Source organism: Thunnus thynnus, chromosome 21 (assembly GCF_963924715.1).
Source record: "Thunnus thynnus chromosome 21, fThuThy2.1, whole genome shotgun sequence".
In the NCBI taxonomy this organism is placed as follows: Eukaryota; Metazoa; Chordata; class Actinopteri; order Scombriformes; family Scombridae; genus Thunnus; species Thunnus thynnus.
Window position 1 is genome coordinate 7694442 of NC_089537.1, and position 20436 is coordinate 7714877.

The 20436-nt window shown below is 40.1% G+C and overlaps 2 protein-coding genes across 3 annotated transcripts; one reads left to right on the forward strand and one right to left on the reverse strand.

Annotated features, from left to right (window-relative positions):
- Positions 1-946: 946 nt before the first annotated feature.
- On the forward strand, positions 947-8848 carry pks1 (polyketide synthase 1). The gene is made up of 6 exons (XM_067578581.1): positions 947-1062; positions 1169-1322; positions 1415-1575; positions 1669-1872; positions 1958-2139; positions 2244-8848. Exons 1-6 carry the CDS (start codon positions 1005-1007, stop codon positions 7725-7727), a joined length of 6243 nt encoding a protein of 2080 aa, XP_067434682.1. The 5' UTR covers positions 947-1004; the 3' UTR covers positions 7728-8848.
- Positions 8849-8984: 136 nt separating this feature from the next.
- Positions 8985-19742, reverse strand: LOC137173307 (phthioceranic/hydroxyphthioceranic acid synthase-like). 2 transcript variants are annotated; one of them, XM_067578074.1, is made up of 7 exons: positions 19613-19742; positions 17458-17530; positions 16750-16903; positions 16277-16437; positions 15577-15783; positions 15310-15491; positions 8985-15193 (listed from the first exon to the last, which is right to left on the reverse strand). In XM_067578074.1, exons 2-7 carry the CDS (start codon positions 17513-17515, stop codon positions 9653-9655), a joined length of 6303 nt encoding a protein of 2100 aa, XP_067434175.1. In that variant the 5' UTR covers positions 17516-17530; positions 19613-19742; the 3' UTR covers positions 8985-9652. The 2 variants fall into 2 exon arrangements, with proteins under 2 accessions (XP_067434175.1, XP_067434176.1); XM_067578075.1 differs by lacking the exon at positions 19613-19742 and having other exon boundaries at positions 17458-17639.
- Positions 19743-20436: the final 694 nt, after the last annotated feature.

Genomic DNA, 20436 nt, shown 5'->3' on the forward strand with positions numbered 1-20436 from the left:
AAGTGTTTCTGGAAGTTCAGTCCAATACTCACTCTCCAGTTAGTCCAGTTACTTTTGTCATAATTTGCCAACTCCTGAATAACATATCTGTCTCTTAAAGTTAGCAGCTGAATGTGCTATAAAGTTCACCAGCTAATTACTTAATCTGCTGTGTGGTGCTGGGCAGATAACAGTGGGTTTAGCAGTGCTTTTTTGTTAAAAAGTTCTGCTTGCTGCAGGAAACAACATTGATGAGAGTAGTGATGAATGACAACAGCAAAACTGTGACAGTCAAAGACGCTAAGATGTTCAGAAAAGCTGAGTGGAGGCGCACAATGAAGTGATAATTCTCCAAGGGTTTGTCACTACATGCAACACCATTCATTTGAGCAATTTTTCATATAGAAATATTGATTAGAGCAGCTTTATCATTGTTTTTCAATAGTTTTTTTTCAATTTTCAAGAAACACTGAATCAGACATACTTTTGTGTTCAAAAATAGAAAAAAAATAGCTTTGTCTTTCTCTGTGTTCCTCATCACATTGAACACCTGATTAATGCGGTCATATCCGTAATGATGTCATGTTTAGAAACATGTATGAAGTAAAAACAATATACTATTTTTTTCAGAGCCAATGTGGCCAAAGGTTACAAAAGAAACAAGTTGCAGAGGACATTAAAATCTGCCAGAGGGGATACCTAGAACTCAACTCCTTTTGTCAATCTCCAGACAAGAACAGAAGCTTATTTACTGCTTCCTTTTAATTATTTCAACCTACAATTAGTGTATTCAGTTCCAGATGAAGCCAACTGAGATGCAACAAGCCAGGGCATTGTTGTGTTCTCTTGGCCCTTTTCATTGACACCCGGTCAATGTTTATAAAGGGTTGTGTGGGTACTGTAAAACCACTTCTGACTGAATAGAGCACCTAGGACTCAACATTAAGCTTCACTATGGAGAAGTTTGAAATTTTACTTTGGCTTTTAGAATAAAGCAGTCCCCAGAGCAACATTTCATAGCAACAATGGAAGACACAGAGGATGACATCGCTGTAATTGGGATTGGATGCAATTTCCCTGGAGGTATGACTTAATTTTGACATAAAGATTTTGAATTTCTCTGCTTTAATGTTTTTCCAGTTGTCTTAATTTAAGGATATTAGAGTTAATGTGGTCCATTTTCTTTTAGGTGAGGGTTTGGACAATTTCTGGAGGGTTCTGTTGGAGGGAAAAAACTGTGTTGTAGATATTCCAGCAGAAAGGTTTGACACAACTCTCTGGTATGACCCTGATGATAGCAAACCTGGAAAGATACAGACAACCAAGGCTGCCCTTATAGATGGGTAAGCATTATATCTATTAAGACACATAAAGTATTAATTCCTCTCTTGATAGATGTTTGCACTATGATGGACCTGTTATTTCTATATTCTAGGTTTAATGAGTTTGATCACAAGTTTTTTAGCATTACTGAAGCAGAGGCCGATTTCATGGACCCTCAGCAGAAACTTCTCCTTCAGTGTACATACAGGACGTTAGAAGATGCTGGGATACCAATGGAGTGCATCAGTGGAAGCAGAACTGGAGTTTATATAGGTGACCGCTACCCTACATTGCTTAAAAAGTTCATAGCACAATTAAACAATGCACAGAATGTAATCTATACTGCTTTAAATTTTTGTGTTACAGGTCTTATGAACAGGGATTATGAGATGCTTCGCAGTAACAGCCTTACCACAATAACTCATTACAATGGCACTGGAACAGCCATGAGTATTGCTGCCAACAGAATTTCCTTCAGCTTTAATCTCACTGGCCCCTCTTTTGCCATTGACAGCGCCTGCTCCTCATCTTTGGTGGCCCTACATCTAGCCTGCCAGGCTATAAAGCAAGGCAAGTAGTTCTACTTGCCTAAAAGCAAGTTAATTATTGCATGATGTTTAAATATTCCTCATTCCATTACTTCTTTCTAAACTAGGAGACTGTGAGATGGCTCTATGTGGAGGGGTCAGCTGCATCATAGAGCCAAGAGTGTTTGTTGCTCTCAGTAAGGCTAAGATGATCTCACCTGAGGGGACCAGCAAACCTTTTTCCAGTAAAGCAGATGGTTATGGTAGAGGGGAGGGCTGCGGGGTTGTTCTCCTGAAGCCACTGAAAAAGGTGAGAACATTACTGTTATTCTTACAGTCATTTTATATCATGAAATACATGCATGCAATGGTGTTAATACCTAGCTTGCTCATGGTATGACTTTTTATACAAAGGCAATACAAGACTGCAACAAAGTTTGGGGTATCATCAGCAAAACAGCTGTCAACCAAGATGGACACTCTGTTACTCCAATCACCAAGCCCTCCATGGTTCAACAAGAGGAGCTGTTGCGGCAAATCTACTCAGAGTGTGACCTTGCAAATGTCCAGTACATAGAGGCACATGGTACTGGAACCCCAGTTGGAGACCCGACAGAGGCAGGAAGCATCTCAAACATCATTGCTAAAGGCAGACCTCCTGGTTCAGAAACACTGCGGATTGGCTCCGTGAAGGGTAACATTGGACACACAGAATCTGCTGCTGGAGTGGCAGGACTAATTAAGGTACTCTTAATGATGAAGCATGAGACCATTGTTCCATCAGTTTTCTACACTGAAGACAGTTCCAGTGTAGATGTAAAAACTCTGAGTATAAGTATTCCGACTAAAGCTGAAAGGTGGAAGACAAATGCATCATTAAAGAGGGTAGCTGGGATCAACAGCTTTGGGTTTGGAGGCACAAATGCACATGTGATTGTAAGACAGTACAGACAGACCACAGTTGCCACACATATCCCAAAATGCTGTCCAAAACTCTTTGTAATATCTGCAGCCTCTGAGAAATCATTAATTCTATCCATCACTGACACCCACCAAAGACTTCACAGCGATCACACAGTTGACCTACAGGCACTGTTGTACACCTCGGCATGCGGAAGAAGTCATAACAAACACAAATATAGGAAGACCTTCCTAACATCTTCTCTCCCAAATTTACAGCATAAGCTGATGTCTGCACTGAAAACAAAAGTTGAGCCAACAAAGTCAGATATCCAGGTGGTGTTTGTGTTTTGTGGAAATGGGGTTGCCTACAGGGGTATGTGCAAGCAGCTCTTGAGAGAGGTTCCTGTTTTCAGAGATAAAGTCAGAGAAGTTGAGAATCTTTTCCAGTGTCATAAAAGTACCAGCATCAGTCGATGGCTTGCTGGTGACTATGATAATGATGATTTCAGCAAGCCAGATGTTGTCCAGCCTCTTCTTTTTGCTATTCAGGTTGGCATTGCCACTCTCCTAAAGCACTGGGGTGTCAAACCTGATACTGTGCTCGGACACTCTGTGGGCGAGGTTGCTGCTGCTCACTGTTCTGGCCTCTTGTCTCTTGAGGATGCTGTTAAAGTGCTGTACCACCGCAGTACTCTTCAGAGTAAGGTCACAGGAGGGAAAATGCTTGTGGTCGGTAATGTGGCTATAGAAAAGGTATTAAAAATCCTTCGAGTCCTCTCTGGGAAAATTTGTGTAGCTGCTTTCAACAGCCCTCAGTCGTGCACTCTGTCAGGAGATGCAGATGCTATAGACATCCTCCATGAAAGGCTAAAGATCATGTTCACAGCTCAGAATATCTTCCTCCTTGTCTTAGATGTTCCGGCAGCATATCATAGCCATATGATGGATCCTATAGTAGATGACATTGAGAGAAGTACAGATGGTTTGGTTGTCAACAACCTGACATGCAAACTTTTTTCAACGGTGACTGGCAACAGGTATTTGGATGGTGACTTTAGCACCGGCAGGTACTGGGCAAAGAACATCCGAGAACCTGTTTTATTTGAACAAACACTGAGTGCTGCCACCAAAGACAAGCAGTCAAGAAGAAATGTGGTCTTTGTGGAGATTGGACCTCGCAGGGCTCTCCAAAGAAACATACATGAGACTGTGGGAAATGATGCCATAGTTCTTTCTTCTGTCCAGCCAGAGAAAGAATATGAAACAATTATGTCTACAGTGGCAAAACTATTTGAACTGGGCATCAGTGTGCACTGGCATGAGCTCTACAGGGGTTGCAAGACATTGCCCACAGCTCTTCCAGTCTGTCAGTTTGACGTCACAAAGAAAGAATTGTGTTTTGAAGCTGTGAGAAAAGGTGATGAATCATCTACTTTTTCTCCCCATATGTTCATATCCAAAATAAAGGGGGAAAACAAAGAGTATGTGTGCAACCTCTCATCAGAGACTGTACCGTATCTTTGGGAGCATAAAAACAATGGTGTTTCCATTGTGCCAGGCACGCTCTATGTCGAACTAGCTTATGCCTCAGTGATGGCAAGTTTACAGCCAAAGAAGCCTGTCTCCTTGCTCCAGCTTAGTGTAACATTTCAGAGTCTGTGTACACTCAGCCCCAACTGTCATCAGTTGAAAGTGACACTTGAAAATGAAGCTTCATTCAAAATACAGTCCTCTGTGGCCACACTTGCCTCTGGCACCTATAGGTGTACAGAGGGACAACCGTTGTTAGAGGAACCAACCATTTGTCTTGACATGATCTCCCAAAGGTGCAAATTGATAATGAGGAGAAAAGAGATTTACTCCATTCTTTCTCAAGCAGGATTCGAGTATGGCTCTGTCTTCAAACAGCTTGATGATGTGAATTTTGGAGATGAATTCAAGGAGGCTATGACAACAATTAAGGTACCCAGAGAACTTCTAAAACATCTTCACGACTTTTTTGTCCACCCTGTGTTACTGGACTATTTCCTGCAAATGACTGCAGTAATAGCTATCGGACAGCTAACAGCAAAGCAGGGATTCCCCTCAGCTATTGGCAGTGTCACCATTTCAGGACCACTACATGAGGAAATGGTCATGTACTTACGAGCCACTCAAGAAACTCCAGATTTCCTTGATGTATGTGGTTGCTTTTCCACCACAGAGGGAAAAGTATTGGTGGAACTTAAGGGGGTCAGGATCACATTTTTGAGCAGTTGCTCAAATGTTCCTCATTCAGTGTTCTTCCACAATGAAATAATTGCAATCCCTCAAAAGACAGATTTCAATTGGAAAATAAAGGCATTAGTTTTTGAAGACAAACTGGGCGTTGCTAAAGCACTTAGACCATACATGCACCCAGAGTCCACCACTGTGGAGAGTAGAGAGCATTGGATGTCAAACCAACTTCGAGATTTAGTGTTTCAGTCTCTTAACACTAATGTGGATTTGGAGGAAGTTCTTTTCATTTGGGCTGTAGACGACATCAGTCACTTATCATCTGAGAAGACACTGGAATGCTTGGTGACTTGCTGTGAGCTATTTCGACAGGTTGTTTTAGCCTTGAAAGAGAGCAAACGCTCTTGCACTGTCCGTGTCATAACCTATAGATCGACAGAAATGACTGTGAACCATATCAGTCCTGGTTTTGTGCTGTCTGGTATGACAAGGGCTTGTGCAGCAGAGATGGTGGGTCTCTCTTTTCAGCTAATTGACCTTGCTTCTGTAACCGGTGAAGACATTCAGACACTGGTTCGTGTAATTAACACCTGCAAACAACAAGAGGTCATGGTCAGCAAAGGGCAAACATCAGCAACAAGAATAGAACGGACCCCCATAAAGGACAGGGTTTCATCCAAGGATGATATGCACTCAGTGTATCTGAGGAACTTTGTCCTGCAGACTACTAATCCATACAGAATGACAAGCTTGTCTGCCATCCCCTCTGACACAAAGGACAATCCTGTCCTGGAGAAATCAGTTGAGGTTCAGTTAACCAATGTATGTGTGCATTCATCTGATTACTTCCCTGTCACCCTTTCATATTTGAATTTCGGCAAGACGTTGTATTGGAACAAGCATACATCACACAATCACAAGCTTCTGGCTGTAGATTTCAGTGGTATTGTCACAGCTGTTGGGAAAAACGTTCATAATCTAAGAGTGGGAGACCATATTGCTTCATGTTATCCAGTGGCTGCCACTGCGAAGATTATAATTCCTGAAGCTGTGTGTCACAGTGCAAAGAGACTCCCATTCCTTAAAGAGACTCCATGTATGTCTTACTTCATACTGGCATGGGAGATCCTGAAGAGAATACTGCTTGTAGTAAAACCGCAACACAAAAAAATGGCTATTATCACATCAAACTCAGCCTCTGCTCTATTGAAAGTTTTGGCTGTGACAGCAAACAGGTCTGGATGGAATGTGTCCTGCCTGCCTCATTTCAGAAGAGAACCTCTAAATTTTGATTCATGTCACACACTTGTTGTTCTGCCTCCATTTGATCAGTCTTGGCAGGAAGTACATGACAGTGGTGGCCATGAGAGACATGTTATTTTTGTGTATAGTACTCACATGTCGTGCTCATTCTCAGCAAATATGTTTGCATCCAAGAGTGACCTTGTGCATGTACATAAACTTGATGTGGCTAATGTTCTTCAGAGACCCAATCTACAAACACAAAACAGGAATGTCTTTAACTGGCTTCTATCATTAGGCTTTGATACAGTATCTCTGCCTCTGAAAAGGGAGACATTTCAAATATCAAGCACAGTAGGACCGCACACTGATGCAGATGCTGAGTCCTACTTTACCACAAAGACAGTGCAGCAAGTGGTTTTAGAACACACAGAATCTGATTGTCCAGTGTCTGATATCCCTTTGCTCACCAGGCCTGGACAACTCTTTAAAAAAAGCTGTGTTTATATTGTAACTGGAGGGCTCACAGGTTTGGGACTTGAGACAGTAAAGTTCATTGCCAGTATGGGTGGAGATTGTATTGCAACGCTGTCCAGAAGTATTCTGACAGAAGAAATGCAATTTGAAATGGAACTCCTCCAGAAAAGATACAGGGTTGCTATCATGAATGTCCAATGTGATGTTTCTGTGTCGATGCAGGTGGTGAAGGCAATTTCAAAGATTGAAAAGAGATTCTCTTCTTGTTCAATCAAAGGAGTGTTTCACAGTGCTGCAGTATTACATGATGCATTGATTGAAACCCTTGATCAGACTCTCTTCCGAAAGGTTCTGCAGCCCAAAGTAAGTGGGGCTCTAAACCTTCACTATGCAACACTTCACAAGAAACTCGATTTCTTTGTGTGCTACTCTTCCATCTCTTCATTCATTGGCAATGCCTCACAATGTAACTATGCAGCAGCCAATTCATTCCTTGACACATTCTGTCATTATCGGAGAAACCTTGGACTTGCTGGACAGTCCATCAACTGGGGTCCTTTGAACCTTGGTCTCCTGTTGAACAAACGCCATTTCCAAAAGTTCCTGGAGGCAAAAGGAATGATGATAATGGATGTGTGTGAGGTTCATGAGGCACTCAAAATGTGTCTTCTGATGGACAGACCTCAGCAAGTCATATGCAAGTTCAACTTCAAGAATCTTAATGTTCATGTTCTTTCACAAAACGCGTCTCTCAGAGAACGACTGTCAGTTTTGGTGGAAACTGAGCTAAAAGATGATATAAGCAATGGACCCAGGGTTCAGCCTTTGTCTTCGATGCATGAAAGTGTGAGAACAATTGTCAGTGACATAAGCAATGTTAGTGTAGATGAGCTGGATGATGATGCTGCTCTGTGTGCACTGGGGATTGATTCAATGTTGGCCATGACTCTGCAGAACAAGATTTTCCAAGAGACAGGTGTGAATGTGCCTTTGGTGAGAATATTGGACCCCAACTGTACACTGGCCACTTTGGCAACTTGTGTAATGAATGATGGATAATTTCATGTTGATACATCAAAGAACACTTTGAATGATGAGTATGAAAAGCTTTGTGATTGCATCAACTTTAGTTTTTACACAGGGACTGCACCTGTTGCACTGCAGTGGTATTGTTCTTATAGCAGACAAATTGGTTGAAATTTTTAGAAGAATGTTCTTCAATATTTTTTTATATTACAATCATATTTTCTAGTTATATTATCTCTGAATTCATGGCTCAGTCATATATTTCTTATTACAGTGTGGTAGTGTTTTTTTTATTTATATTGTAATGTGTATATTTATGTTACCACAAGTTATCTGTGCAAGATCTATACAATAACTGTGATCATCAGTGTGCTATGGTTACATTTTCTGGGTATGTTAAGAGTCAACTGTTATTAGTTAGCCTGCATTTTTACCTAAAATATGCTTAATCATAGCAGAACAGCTCATTAAATCACTGAATAAGATGGGATTTAAGGATAGGGCTGGTGTTATTTTATCATTTTATAATATCAACAAATCCTCTGAGAAGAATACTGACAGGTATTGTGTGTATCAAAAGCCTTACATAACTTAAGTGTATTAAACTCCATTGTAATTATATTTACACTGTGGTGACTACATTTTTACACATTTTTGTTGTTATTATGTTGTGTGAATTATTGGGACTAACAGAGCATCTGTGCATACCACCTCTGTGGTCAAGAGATGTGTAGTATAATGTATAGATGTACATAGAAACTTTTTAGGTTTATATACAATATATGTATATATATATTGAAGCTGTATATATTTGTTTTTGTATTATTGACTGAAGTATATTTGATTTAAGGCAGAATGACCACACAAGCAAATATGATACTGAAATGACTGTGCCAATTTGGTAGTCTTGACACTCATGCCGCCATAAAATTACAGCTGTCTCATCTACCTGAAAGAGCATTTGTAAATAAACTATCCTTAACCCTTATAGAGAAATTGGCAGCTTGTTTTATGGTACCAAACATTTGTATTGTAAAAACAACTCAGAATAGTCATATAGTCAAATAATTTCTTAACTGAGGAGGCATTGCTTAATTGTGATTGTAATTTTACTTTAGTAATAAAACATTGGTGTAAACACTAATGTAATAGATTACTGTATCTGTTTCCATTTACATGTCTTTTCTTGTGGTGGCAATATCCCATAGGAGAACAATGTCCACACGAGTCATACATGCCCCCAGTTTAACATTTATGGGAGATGCCAGAATACTGTATGCTTTGGTCCATCATCATAACGATGATAATCAGAATCAATGACCTTGCACTGGTAAGAAATGAACATGACCTATAGCAGAATGACATTGACAAACAGGCAGATAAAGGTGAAAGTGTTAAAGTTCACGTAAATATAATGATTGATTTGAATTAAAGAGATGAGCTTGAAAGATTCAAATTTATTGAATATTTATGAAATAATATAAAATTTGGTACAAAATTAACATAAATTATTCAAATAATCATTTATCAACAACTATTGTGTATTTCATTTTATACTGAGTCTTTTTATGTCTTTTTATCATAAACATGTCAATGAAAACTGAGTAAAACTGCAATACAAAACATTCATTTAAAATTGTTTGTCTCCACAAAAAAAATAAGTGATGTACGTTTACAAAAATGAAAAAAAAAACATGTAAAACTACAATGCCAGAATGAACTAAAACAATAACCTGAGCCAAACACAAACAAAAAACTAAAAAACAGAAATAAACATAGAAAAAAAAACAGGATCAACACGTGGAATTAACACATTAATGCAGCTGTATTGCAATGGCTATTATCAACTCACTATTAAATTCACTGTCAAAATCTACAACTACTCCAGCATTTTCTTCTGCTAACCTAGGCTGTTTATATTTCTCTAATATCTACATTTGACATTTTTATAATCTGGCTTAAACATCATTCGTGTCCTCAGTTGGAGGAGATTTTTGGTTATTGCTGACATTTTCATCTCCAGCTTCTTCACTCAGTATAGCTACCACTGTTGATAGCGTAGCATTGGGATCCAACAACCTTACCAAAGGCACATTCACACCTCTCCCTTGAAAGATGAGATTTTGCAGAGTCATGGCCTGCATGGAGTCAATGCCTAAGGATGAAAGAGGTGATTCATCTTTCAGCTCACTTTTATCGATGCCAACGGTCTCAGTAAGCAGTGAGACAAGAAAGTCTTTTGGTGAGACAGACTTGGTTTGTTTAGTTTGAGAATCTGTCTCTTTGGACTTTAGTAAAGCCTCCTCTACTATTGCGTACAGGCGCATATTCAAGGCTGCATTTTGAGAGAGGACATTGTACCTGAGATTTCTGAAGTGAAACCTACAAACAGCCTGTTGGGGTCGGTTGAGCACAAGACATTGCTCCAGACTTTGATGAATCTCAGCCACATCCAACACCATAATCCCTTTTGCCTCCAGAAATTGCTGGATATGCTCCTTGTTCAAGAGGAGCCCAAGGTTCAGAGCTCCCCAGTTGATAGACTGTCCTGGCAACCCAAGTTTGCGCCTGTACTGACAGAACATGTCGAGGAATGCATTGGCTGCTGCATAGTTTGTTTGAAATGCGTTTCCAAGAGAAGCTGCGATGGAGGAGTAACACACAAAGTAATCTAACTCACAGCTTAGTGTTGCATGGTGCAAATTAACTACACCATTTACTTTGGGTTTGAGAACTTTCTCATAGAGAGATCTGTCAAGGGTCTCAATAAGCCCATCATGCAAGACAACTGCACTGTGAAACACTCCTCTGATTGGACAACCAGGGAATTTCAGGCTGATGACACTGATAACCTTGTGCACATGCTCACAGACAGATATGTCACACTGCATTGCAGTGATGCAGTTTCCACTCTGTTTCTCCACATTTTGCATCTCTTTTTGCACATCTGGAGTGGGCTTGCTCCTGGAGAGTATGACAATGTACCCACCCCCTCTTTGCGAGATGAACTTGACTGTTTCAAAGCCCAGACCAGAGAGACCACCTGCCACAATGTACACTGCTCTCTTTCGGAAAAGCTGTTTTTTTGTTGACAGCAGTGGAATGTCGGATAATTCATTGCTGTGACCTTTTTCTAAAGCCACAACAGCCAGTTTCTTTGACTTGAAGTATGATTCTGGTTCCTCTGAATGAAGAGTCTTGATGCTTTCAGATTTCATATTCTGAAAGGTAAAGCTTTCAAGAGAAAATGTCCTGCTCAAGTTCAAGGACTTGAGCCAGTGATAAATGTGTTGCCTTTGTGCACTCAAGGATCCCTTTTGTAAAATGACTGGCATGTGAATTGTCTGCACATGAACACTTTCCTTTACACTTTGGAACAAATCCTGAGCAAACAAAGACTGCATCTGAGATTCAGAGATGATGACAACATGTTGGACACCAGGAAAGTTGCAGACTTTAGCAATCAGGGATTCATCAAATGGAGGCAGGACAACAAATGCGTCCATTTGATTGACATCTACAAAAGAGTCATTGCACTGTGTTCCAACAATCACCTTCCACCCGGATTTGTGAGAAGTGAGTGCCAAGACTTTCATCAGAGCAGAGTCAGGCACAGAGGATATGATTCCTAGACAATTTTTGGCTCTTGGCAAGGCACGATGCAGGATTTCCCATGCTAGTACAAAGTAGGAAACACAGGGTGTTTTTTTAAGGCACGGGAAGTGTTCGGTACTGTAACACACATCCTCTGGAACTCTGACCTTGCTGGCTGCCACCACAGGGTAACAGCAAGCAACTTGGTCTCCCACTTTCAACTCCCTGACATGTTTTCCAACTGCTGTAATAGTACCACTGAAATCAAGAGAAAGGAGCTTGTGGTTCTGTGATGAGTGTTTGTCCCAGTACAGTGTCTGGCCAAATTTCAGATGTGAGGCACTGACAGGGAAGTAATCTGAAGAATGAACACATATCTTATTGGGCCGAATTTCAACTGTTGCATCACTGATTGGCTTTGCCTCCTCATCAGAATGAATGGCATTCAGTTTAGTCATCTTATGTGCATCAACTGTCTGAAGGATGCAGGGTTCAGACATGTTAGAGGTAAAACTACGATCTGAGTTGCCTATTATTACAGGTGGAGTACGCACAATGGAGGGTTTCAGAATCAGCCCCTCTTTTACCACCAATTCTGGGTACTTGCTGCAAGGATATGATCTTAGGACATCAGAAAGAGCTGCAATGTCCTTAGTAGAGATAGCGCTTATATCAATCAACTGAAATGAAAGATCTGGTATCTCTGCAGCACATGATCTTGTCATGCTAGTAAGCGCAAAACCTGGACTTATGTGCTCTAATGTGATGTCAGATGAACGGTAGGTTACCACTCTGATGGAGTTTGGGAAATGAATCCGCTTGAGCTCAAGGACTATTTGGCGGAAAGTCTCACAGCAGCTCGCCAAATTCTGCAGAACAACATCAGCTTCCAGTGAAGTAAGGTTTTCTTTGCCCCACATAAATAAGATCTCATCAAAGTTTTTCTCAATATCTATGATATTGAGATTTGCCAAGAGAGCGGGGAACCCATGGCTCAAGATGTCTTTTGCAAGTGTGAAGGAAATGTATCTAGACCTTGAGTCCAAATGTTGTTGCAGGCCTTTAGAGATCCCTAGATGATCGCAAAAGACCAAGGCCTTAGGAGGGAGAGCGGATGTGATGCCTTCAGAGATGACACCAAAGTCATTATGGTAGAAGTACTCCTCAACCACATGAAAACGACTGCCAAGGTACTTGATTATCGCATGCTTAACCTCAACCAACACTCTGCCTTCTTTATCTGCAAAGCAGCCACAGACCTCAAAGTGATCAACACCCACATCCGTTGCTCTCAGATAGACAATCATTTCATCTTTCAAGGGTTCCAACACTGTCAAACTTCCTATTTTTGTGGGAAATCCTTGTCTACCATCAAAACTATACTGGATTGTGACTGGGAGAAGCTGCATCAGAAAATCCAGCACAACAGGATGAATGCAGTAGTCATGCAACTGAGATTGCAGTTCCTCTGGAACTGTGACAACTGTAAACACCTCTTTCAGATCTTCCCCATAGTGCACATCCCCCTTAATCTGGAAGACATCTCCATACTGAAAGCCTCCGTGAGAGAGATACCAATAAAATTCCTCAGAGCTTACTACCGATGTGCATCTTTTGTAGATGGAGCTTAGGGAAATGGACTGCTCCCCAATCAGCCTCTCTTTCTTTGAAACCACTGTGCCTGTTGCATACATTGCAGATGAGGAGAATACTGTGAAACTAGTCTCATTTTCTGTTTGTTTTAGTTTCACCCTCATTTCTGGTGAATTTTGGGTCAAAACAAATGGACTGTGAAAGTTGACACTGAGCTGTAGTGAGTTGAGGGGGACTTTTGGTTTGGCAATGGCCATGAATGTGGCTAAACCCAACTCAACATAGAAGGCCCCAGGGATGATGGGTATATTGTTGAGTTTGTGCTCTTTCAGGTAGAAAGAAGAATCAGACATCAGATCACAGCTGAAAACGTTGCTTTCACTTCCTGTCTGCCAGAGGACAGGATGATTACTTGCTGTGTTTTTCTGTGTTGCTCTGATGATAACATCCCTGTCTGAGCAATCAAACGGATATTGTGGGAAAGGCAGTGGCATGGTCTCATATCCTGTGTAGAAAGTGTTCCAATTTACCCGAACACCCAGTTCGAACAGTTTAGAAACAACTGACATTATTGTTTCTTGATCTTTCTCTGGCTGTACTGAAGCAAGAACAACTGTGTCATTACCCAGCGATTCCATGATATTCCTCTGTAGGGCTCTTCTTGGCCCTATCTCTACAAAGACTGTATTCTTCTTTCCTTTAGTTGCTAACCTCACTGCTTCCTCAAAAGCAACTGGCTCACGGATGTTTCTAGCCCAATATGCACCTGTGCAGAAATCACCCCGATGTACTTCCTTGCCTGTCACTGTTGAGAACAACTCTGTGTCAAGATCATTGACCTGTAAGGAACCAATTGTCTGCTTGATTTCTGGCAGAATTGGATCCATCATGTGGCTGTGATAAGCAACAGGGACATCCAGTACACGGAGGAACAGATTCTGACTGTTGGCTGTGGTGTTTAGCTTCATATGGAAGCTATCTATTGCATCTGCATCACCTGAGAGGGTGCAGGACTCCGGGCTGTTAAAAGCAGCAAGGCAAATTGTACCAGAGTATTGAGGGAGAAGAGCAGTCACCTCTGATACAGCCATGTTGCTGATCACAAGCATCTTTCCCCCTGTGACTTTTCTCTGGAGAGTGCTGCGGAAATAGATTACCTTCACTGCATCCTCAAGAGACAAGAGGCCAGAGCAGTGGGCGGCTGCAACCTCGCCAACAGAGTGACCCAGTATTGCATCAGGCTTGACACCCCAGTGTCTGAATAAGGTGGTAATGCCAACCTGGATAGCAAAGAGGAGAGGTTGGACAACATCTGGGTTTTTGAAGTCACTACTCTCAAACTCACTCTCAAGTGTGTCCAAGATGTTCACTGCACTCAGCCTTTGGAAAAATTGTGCAATCTCTTTGATCTTATTCCTGAATACAGGCTCATGTTTTAGAAGCTGCTTGCACATGCCATGATAAGTGACACCATTTCCACAGAAGACGAACACTAACCTTGGATCTGAGTAGGACGGGCTAAATGTTTTGCTAACAGCAGCACTTAGCTTCTCTTTAAGATCAATTATGGATGAAACCACGATGGCCTTTCTGTATTTGTGTTTCAGGTGGCTCCTCCTGCAAGCCGATGTGTACACCAGAGATTCTAGATCAACTTTGCAATCTGCATCTAGCTGTTTAATTGTGTCTTCCATCATCAGAGTGATGGATTTTGGTGAATTTGCCGACATGACAAAATACTTTGCCTGCTTCCTGTCATTCTTTATCTCAGTGTGTGACTGTTTGTACTGTTTGACAATTGCATGGGCATTTGTACCCCCAAAACCAAAGTTGTTCACTCCTGCAATTCTTGCACCAGAGGCTTCCCACTTTTCTACTTCCTCAGGAATTTTAATGTTCAGAGCTTTGGCATCTACACTGGCAGTCTCTTCGGAGTAGAAAATGGAGGGAACAATGGTCTCATGCTTCATCATTAAGAGGACCTTAATGAGTCCTGCCATTCCAGCAGCAGATTCTGTGTGTCCAATATTGCTCTTCACAGAGCCAATGCGCACTGTCTCTGAACCAGGAGGTCTGGCTTTAGCAATGACGTTTGAGATGCTTTCTGCCTCTGTTGGGTCTCCAACTGGGGTCCCAGTCCCATGTGCCTCTATGTACTGGACATTTGTGAGGTCATACTCTGAGTAGATACTTCGCAGCAGCTCTTCTTGTTGTGCCATGGAGGGTTTGGTGATTGGAGTGACTGAGTGACCATCTTGGTTGACGGCTGTTTTGCTGATGATACCCCAGATGTGATCATGGTCTTGTATAGCCTGTAAAGCAACAAGACCAAAATGAAACAATGAGAGTATAATTAGGTATTATTTATATAATATTTATAACATTGAAAAATATATGGATCTTTTTAATACCCTCTGCATATTCTGACCTTTTTTAGTGGCTTCAGGAGAAGAACGCCACAGCCCTCCCCTCTACCATAGCCATCTGCTCTGCTGGAGAAAGGTTTACTGGTCCCGTCAGGTGAGATCATCCTGGCTTTGCTGAGAGCAACAAACACGCTTGGCTGTATGATACAGTTGACCCCTCCACACACAGCCATGTCACAATCTCCTGATGAGAGGGAAAACAGTGTACAGTATTTTGAAATTGTGTTATGTTACAGGAGCTGTCATTGTCTTTAATTAGAAATACAGACCTTGTTTAATGGATTGACAGGCAAGATGAACAGACACGAGGGATGATGAGCAGGCACAATCTATGCACATTGAGGGTCCAGTGAAGTTGAAGACGTAGGAGACCCTGTTTGCTGCTAAACTTGTGGCAAGCCCTGTGCCAGTCCAGTGGTTGATCATACTTGGATGCATGTGTGCAGCATTTGTTTCGTAATCTCTGTTCATTAGGCCTGTAATAAAATCAATATAAAAATAGATGATTCAAGGAAAAAAGATGGAAATTTGATCCAGCAGAAAGTAATTGCATTTTTGTCAACTTAAAGTCATTATTAGTAATATTATACATAACTGTGTGTAATATTGTATCCAATCTTACCTTGCGAGGCAACTGATTTCATGAGATTGCGACATCACAAGATCATGTGAGAATCGTTCTTGTCAGGCTTCAAGTTATGCGCTTGAGTCTGAACCACTGATGGTTCAGACCAATCAGCGTCATATGAGGATTCTCACATGATCTTGTGATCTCGAGAAACGAGCTGCCTCTCAAGGTAAGACGGTGATAGACAGATGGTTCATCCAATCACCTGCCAAGTATTTTTTGAAAGTGCTTGCCCCTCTCGAACAGTTTCCACGGATGACTTCTCAGATGGTTCTGGGTAACAAACCATCTGGCGCGTAAGGATATAGCCAGTCACTAGAAAAATGTTTGTACTGTCTTACCAAAAAATACTCCTGTCCTGGTCCCGCTGGCCTTCTCCATAGGAATTCCAGCATTTTCTAAAGCCCTGTAGACACACTGAAGGAGCTGTTTTTGTTGAGGATCCATTTGTTCCACTTCACTGTCACTGATGCCGAAGAACTTGTGGTCAAATTCATTGAGACTGAAAACATGCAAAAATCATTGGATCTAATTTAATAACTGAGAAATAGATCATATTGTACACTAGTATAATTAAATCAGGTGCTGATCACAGCAAATGTGAGAGGAAAGAAGAATGGACTTTCCTCACACCACTGTTTAAATAAAATACCAAAATTTTAAGGTTCTCCAGAGCTGAACTTTTACTGTGTGGAAATTCTTCATTTTTGATTAAATCACTTATATCAGCAAATATTTAAAAAAAATATTTTCATATATTGCCATTGTTATTTGTACATTCTTAGTGTCTATGTGTTAGGGTTAAAGACCATACCCATCAATGAGAGCAGCCTTGGTTGTGCGGGATTTACCCGCTTTGTTGTCGTCAGGGTCATACCAGCTGGCTAAGTCAAATCTCTCTTTGGGAACTGGCACAGAACAGTTCCTCCCATTCACCAGAACCTCCCAGAAATTGTCAAGTCCTTCTCCTGTTTGAAAGATATACACAGTAGTTATAGACTCCACCAAGGTAATATAAATAGTCTAATACTATTAAGCATTTAGTATCTGTATGTACAGTATGTGTTTGTATCCAACATTTTGTCATTCTGCAATTCCCCTGATTTGCAAACACTAAGTTATGGTGAAAGAGGGTATAGGTTATATTATGAAATATAAGTTAGCAACACTTACTTAATTAGAATAAAATAACATAATGACACATCTTTTTTTTTTTATTTAGATGTACCGGGAATTAATTTAAATAACCCAGACTGTCAGGTTGAGATAAGAGGTTTATCCCAAGTAAAGTTCAAGCAAACATCTTTTTATCTGGTAAATTCAGAGGTAAAATGTTGAAATAATGCAGTTCTGTCTTTTCTTCATAAGTTTTTTGTCCAGTTAATTTAGTCAGTTTTCAAGAGTCTTAGTATACATTGTGAGAAATCTGTAAATCGTAAATTTGTCAGTAAAATATTAAGAAACACAACAAAACAAACAAAACAAAACAAAAAGACTAAGTTCCCAAATTCAAATGCCTTACCGCCTGGAAAATGACATCCAATGCCCACCACTGCAATGCTGTCTTCAGCTTCCTCCATCCTGCCTGAACATGACTGAAGAAGAAAACAAAAAATCTTTACTGAACCATTAAGTCAACATCACTCTTGTTCCTTGGCAACATCACATCCATAAACAAATGTCTTCAGCATCCTTTAAAACTGAGTAATTAGTCCAGTTTTGATATAAACCAGTGCATCCTTACATCCATACTGTTTGGGAAATCCATACCATACCATCCATACCATGCAAGTGATTAGACCAGGTTTAATGAGTAAATCAATATGTTATAAAACAATGGGGTGACTCTGGGTATTGTTTCATTGAGGCTTATCACTGTTATACCATAACTAACGACCAATCAATCAAGGAAATCAAGTTTTTAATATTTTTCCTTCGGCTCATGACACCAGTCATTGATTTCACTCATTACTGAGGTCACGCCTGCTTCGATTGAAGAGGCAGCATCGGGGCTGTTCATTCACAGATGGACCCTATTATACAATTATGTATTCTCTTCGCTGATTGGTGTTTGAACCTCACATGTTTATATATACTGTTATTTCATCTGTTTTTTAATACACTGATGATGACTTCTAGCTTAAACGCATCAGTTTCTACCCACAATAAATAATAATAAGAAGATAGATCCATGAGTGTGTGTGTTTTGTTTGTTTTATCCTTGCCACACCATGCATCCGATATTCTGTTCAAGACTTGGAGCTGTGCGCTCCACAACTTTTTACTAAATGTACTTGTTGGTAACTTATAATATTCTAATTTCATTAATCTAAAAAATGTAATCATTTGTCACCTTGACTTAAGTCAAGGGCGTAGATTTGGTTTTATCTTTGGTTAAGGATATGTTTTCTTAGACGGCCAAAATAAACAGGATGTGCACTTGGTTGAATATGCATTTGCTGATATAACTTGCCTGAAACCAAAATTTTCTCTGATTTTAAACTGATATTTTACATTTTTTAAAATGAATATAAATCTGAGACCAAAGTATATTTAAAAATGGCATATGATAGATTTTCACAATAACTGTTACAATAAATATTAAACCAACTATCTGCTGTAAACCATTTTCAAACCTCACCTAAGATTGTGTAGCCTACCTCTGTCCTTCCTTCAGTTTGTTGGTTTGGGCGACACAACTCAAGAGTTTCATGACAGAGCCACAGCAATGCTCAAACCTATCTTTGAATCATGTCAAAATCTTCTACTTGTATTACTTTTCATTCAGCTCCTGTATATATGGCTACTGTATAATTCACTATGACATCAGAGCTCACCTGTCTGTGTGTCTCTGTGCTGCTCAGGCTGCTGCTGACAGGATTGTCATAACAAAATGAAGTCTGACCTTCACAAACAAATTTTTCTCAGCGCTGTCAAGTCTATTTTCCTCCATTTTACACGTGGAAGTATATACAAATTTGTGTGTGCATCGAAAGCGCGGGTGACCTACGCTCAACACTGTACCTGAATGCCTCTTGTGTAGACACAAAGGGAAACTATGCTGAGTCTCTACCACGGTTGGCTGTCATTTATGGTCGCGCTAGCTTCTCTGTCATCTCCTCTGCTCTATTTGTTGGTGTTTGTGTTTAGCTTAGTTTGTAACGTGTATTAAAATTTGGCAAATTCCAGTAAACTTATCTACTGGCTGAAACAGCCCCTCCTCTCAACCAGCAGCAGAAGGAGGAGGACAGAGGACAGGATGAAGATACTGACTGATGTCTATGTTCTTCATTCTTACTAAACTTCACTGAGTATTTTAATGTCAGGAATATTATTTATTTTACTGACATTGTTTATTTCTTTCAAGTGAGATATTTTTGAATTAATATAGTGACTTTGCTAATGGAAACATTACTGTTGCTGCTGTTAGAAACGATATTTTGTCATATTTAAAATATAAATTTATTCTATTCCTGTTCTGAATTTTTTTTTTTTTTGAACAATAATTAAAAAAACCCAATTCTTAAGTAATGAAAAAGAACCAATACAAGTATTGATAAATACTCTTATTTCTTTCATTCATTCCACCAATGCAGTCAACAAAGCAACAGAACTCATCACTATAACTACCATCTTTAGTAATATCAGATCATTTTATCAAAGGTTGGTTACGTTACCTTTAGATGCTGAAAATGATCTGAATCAAGCTGATGAGTGAAGGTGAAGTTAATCAGCAGCTTCAACCAGGAAACCAACCGGAACAAGAACAAACATGAAACTCACAGGAGCAGGTCTTTAAGATTGTTGATTGACCAACAGTCTGAACTCTCTGTATTGCTCCTTTTATACTGACAAGGAGATAAATAAGTGCTGAGATGGCATATTAAAATTTGGCAAATTCCGGTGAATTTAGCTACTTGCTGAAACAGCCCCTCCTTTCAACTTGCAGCACAGGGAGGAGGACAGAGGACAGGATGAAGAAACAGTCTGAACTCTCTGTATTGTTCCTTTTATTCTGTGAAATTAAATAAATAAGTGCTGAGATGGCATTAATGCAGTCTGTTGTGACTCTGTGATATGTTCAAAATGGGACCATTAAATTGTTTGTCGATAACATAAAGATAACATTTGAAAAACGCTTTTGTTATGACTCCCTGTTAAATTTGTCACACAGTCCAGGGGTGAGATGAGGCTGAAAGTATTGTTAGTAACAGAAGAAATGATTCTGATTCAGCTGATCAGAAAGAAACTTGACTTCAAGAGTCACATTTTCAAGATAACCTTAAAAATGATTCTCCGAAGACAAGAATTTTGTCCCAACCTGGGTTCTTAAGGCATATATGTGACAATTTAAAGGTATTTCATGCTATCAAGCTATCAATCAAGGAAATCAAGTTTTCACTATTCTTGTTGGTAACATTTTAAAAACATTCTAATTTCATTAATCAAAAATGTAATCATTTGTCACCTTGACTTAAGTCAAGGGTGTAGATTTGGTTTA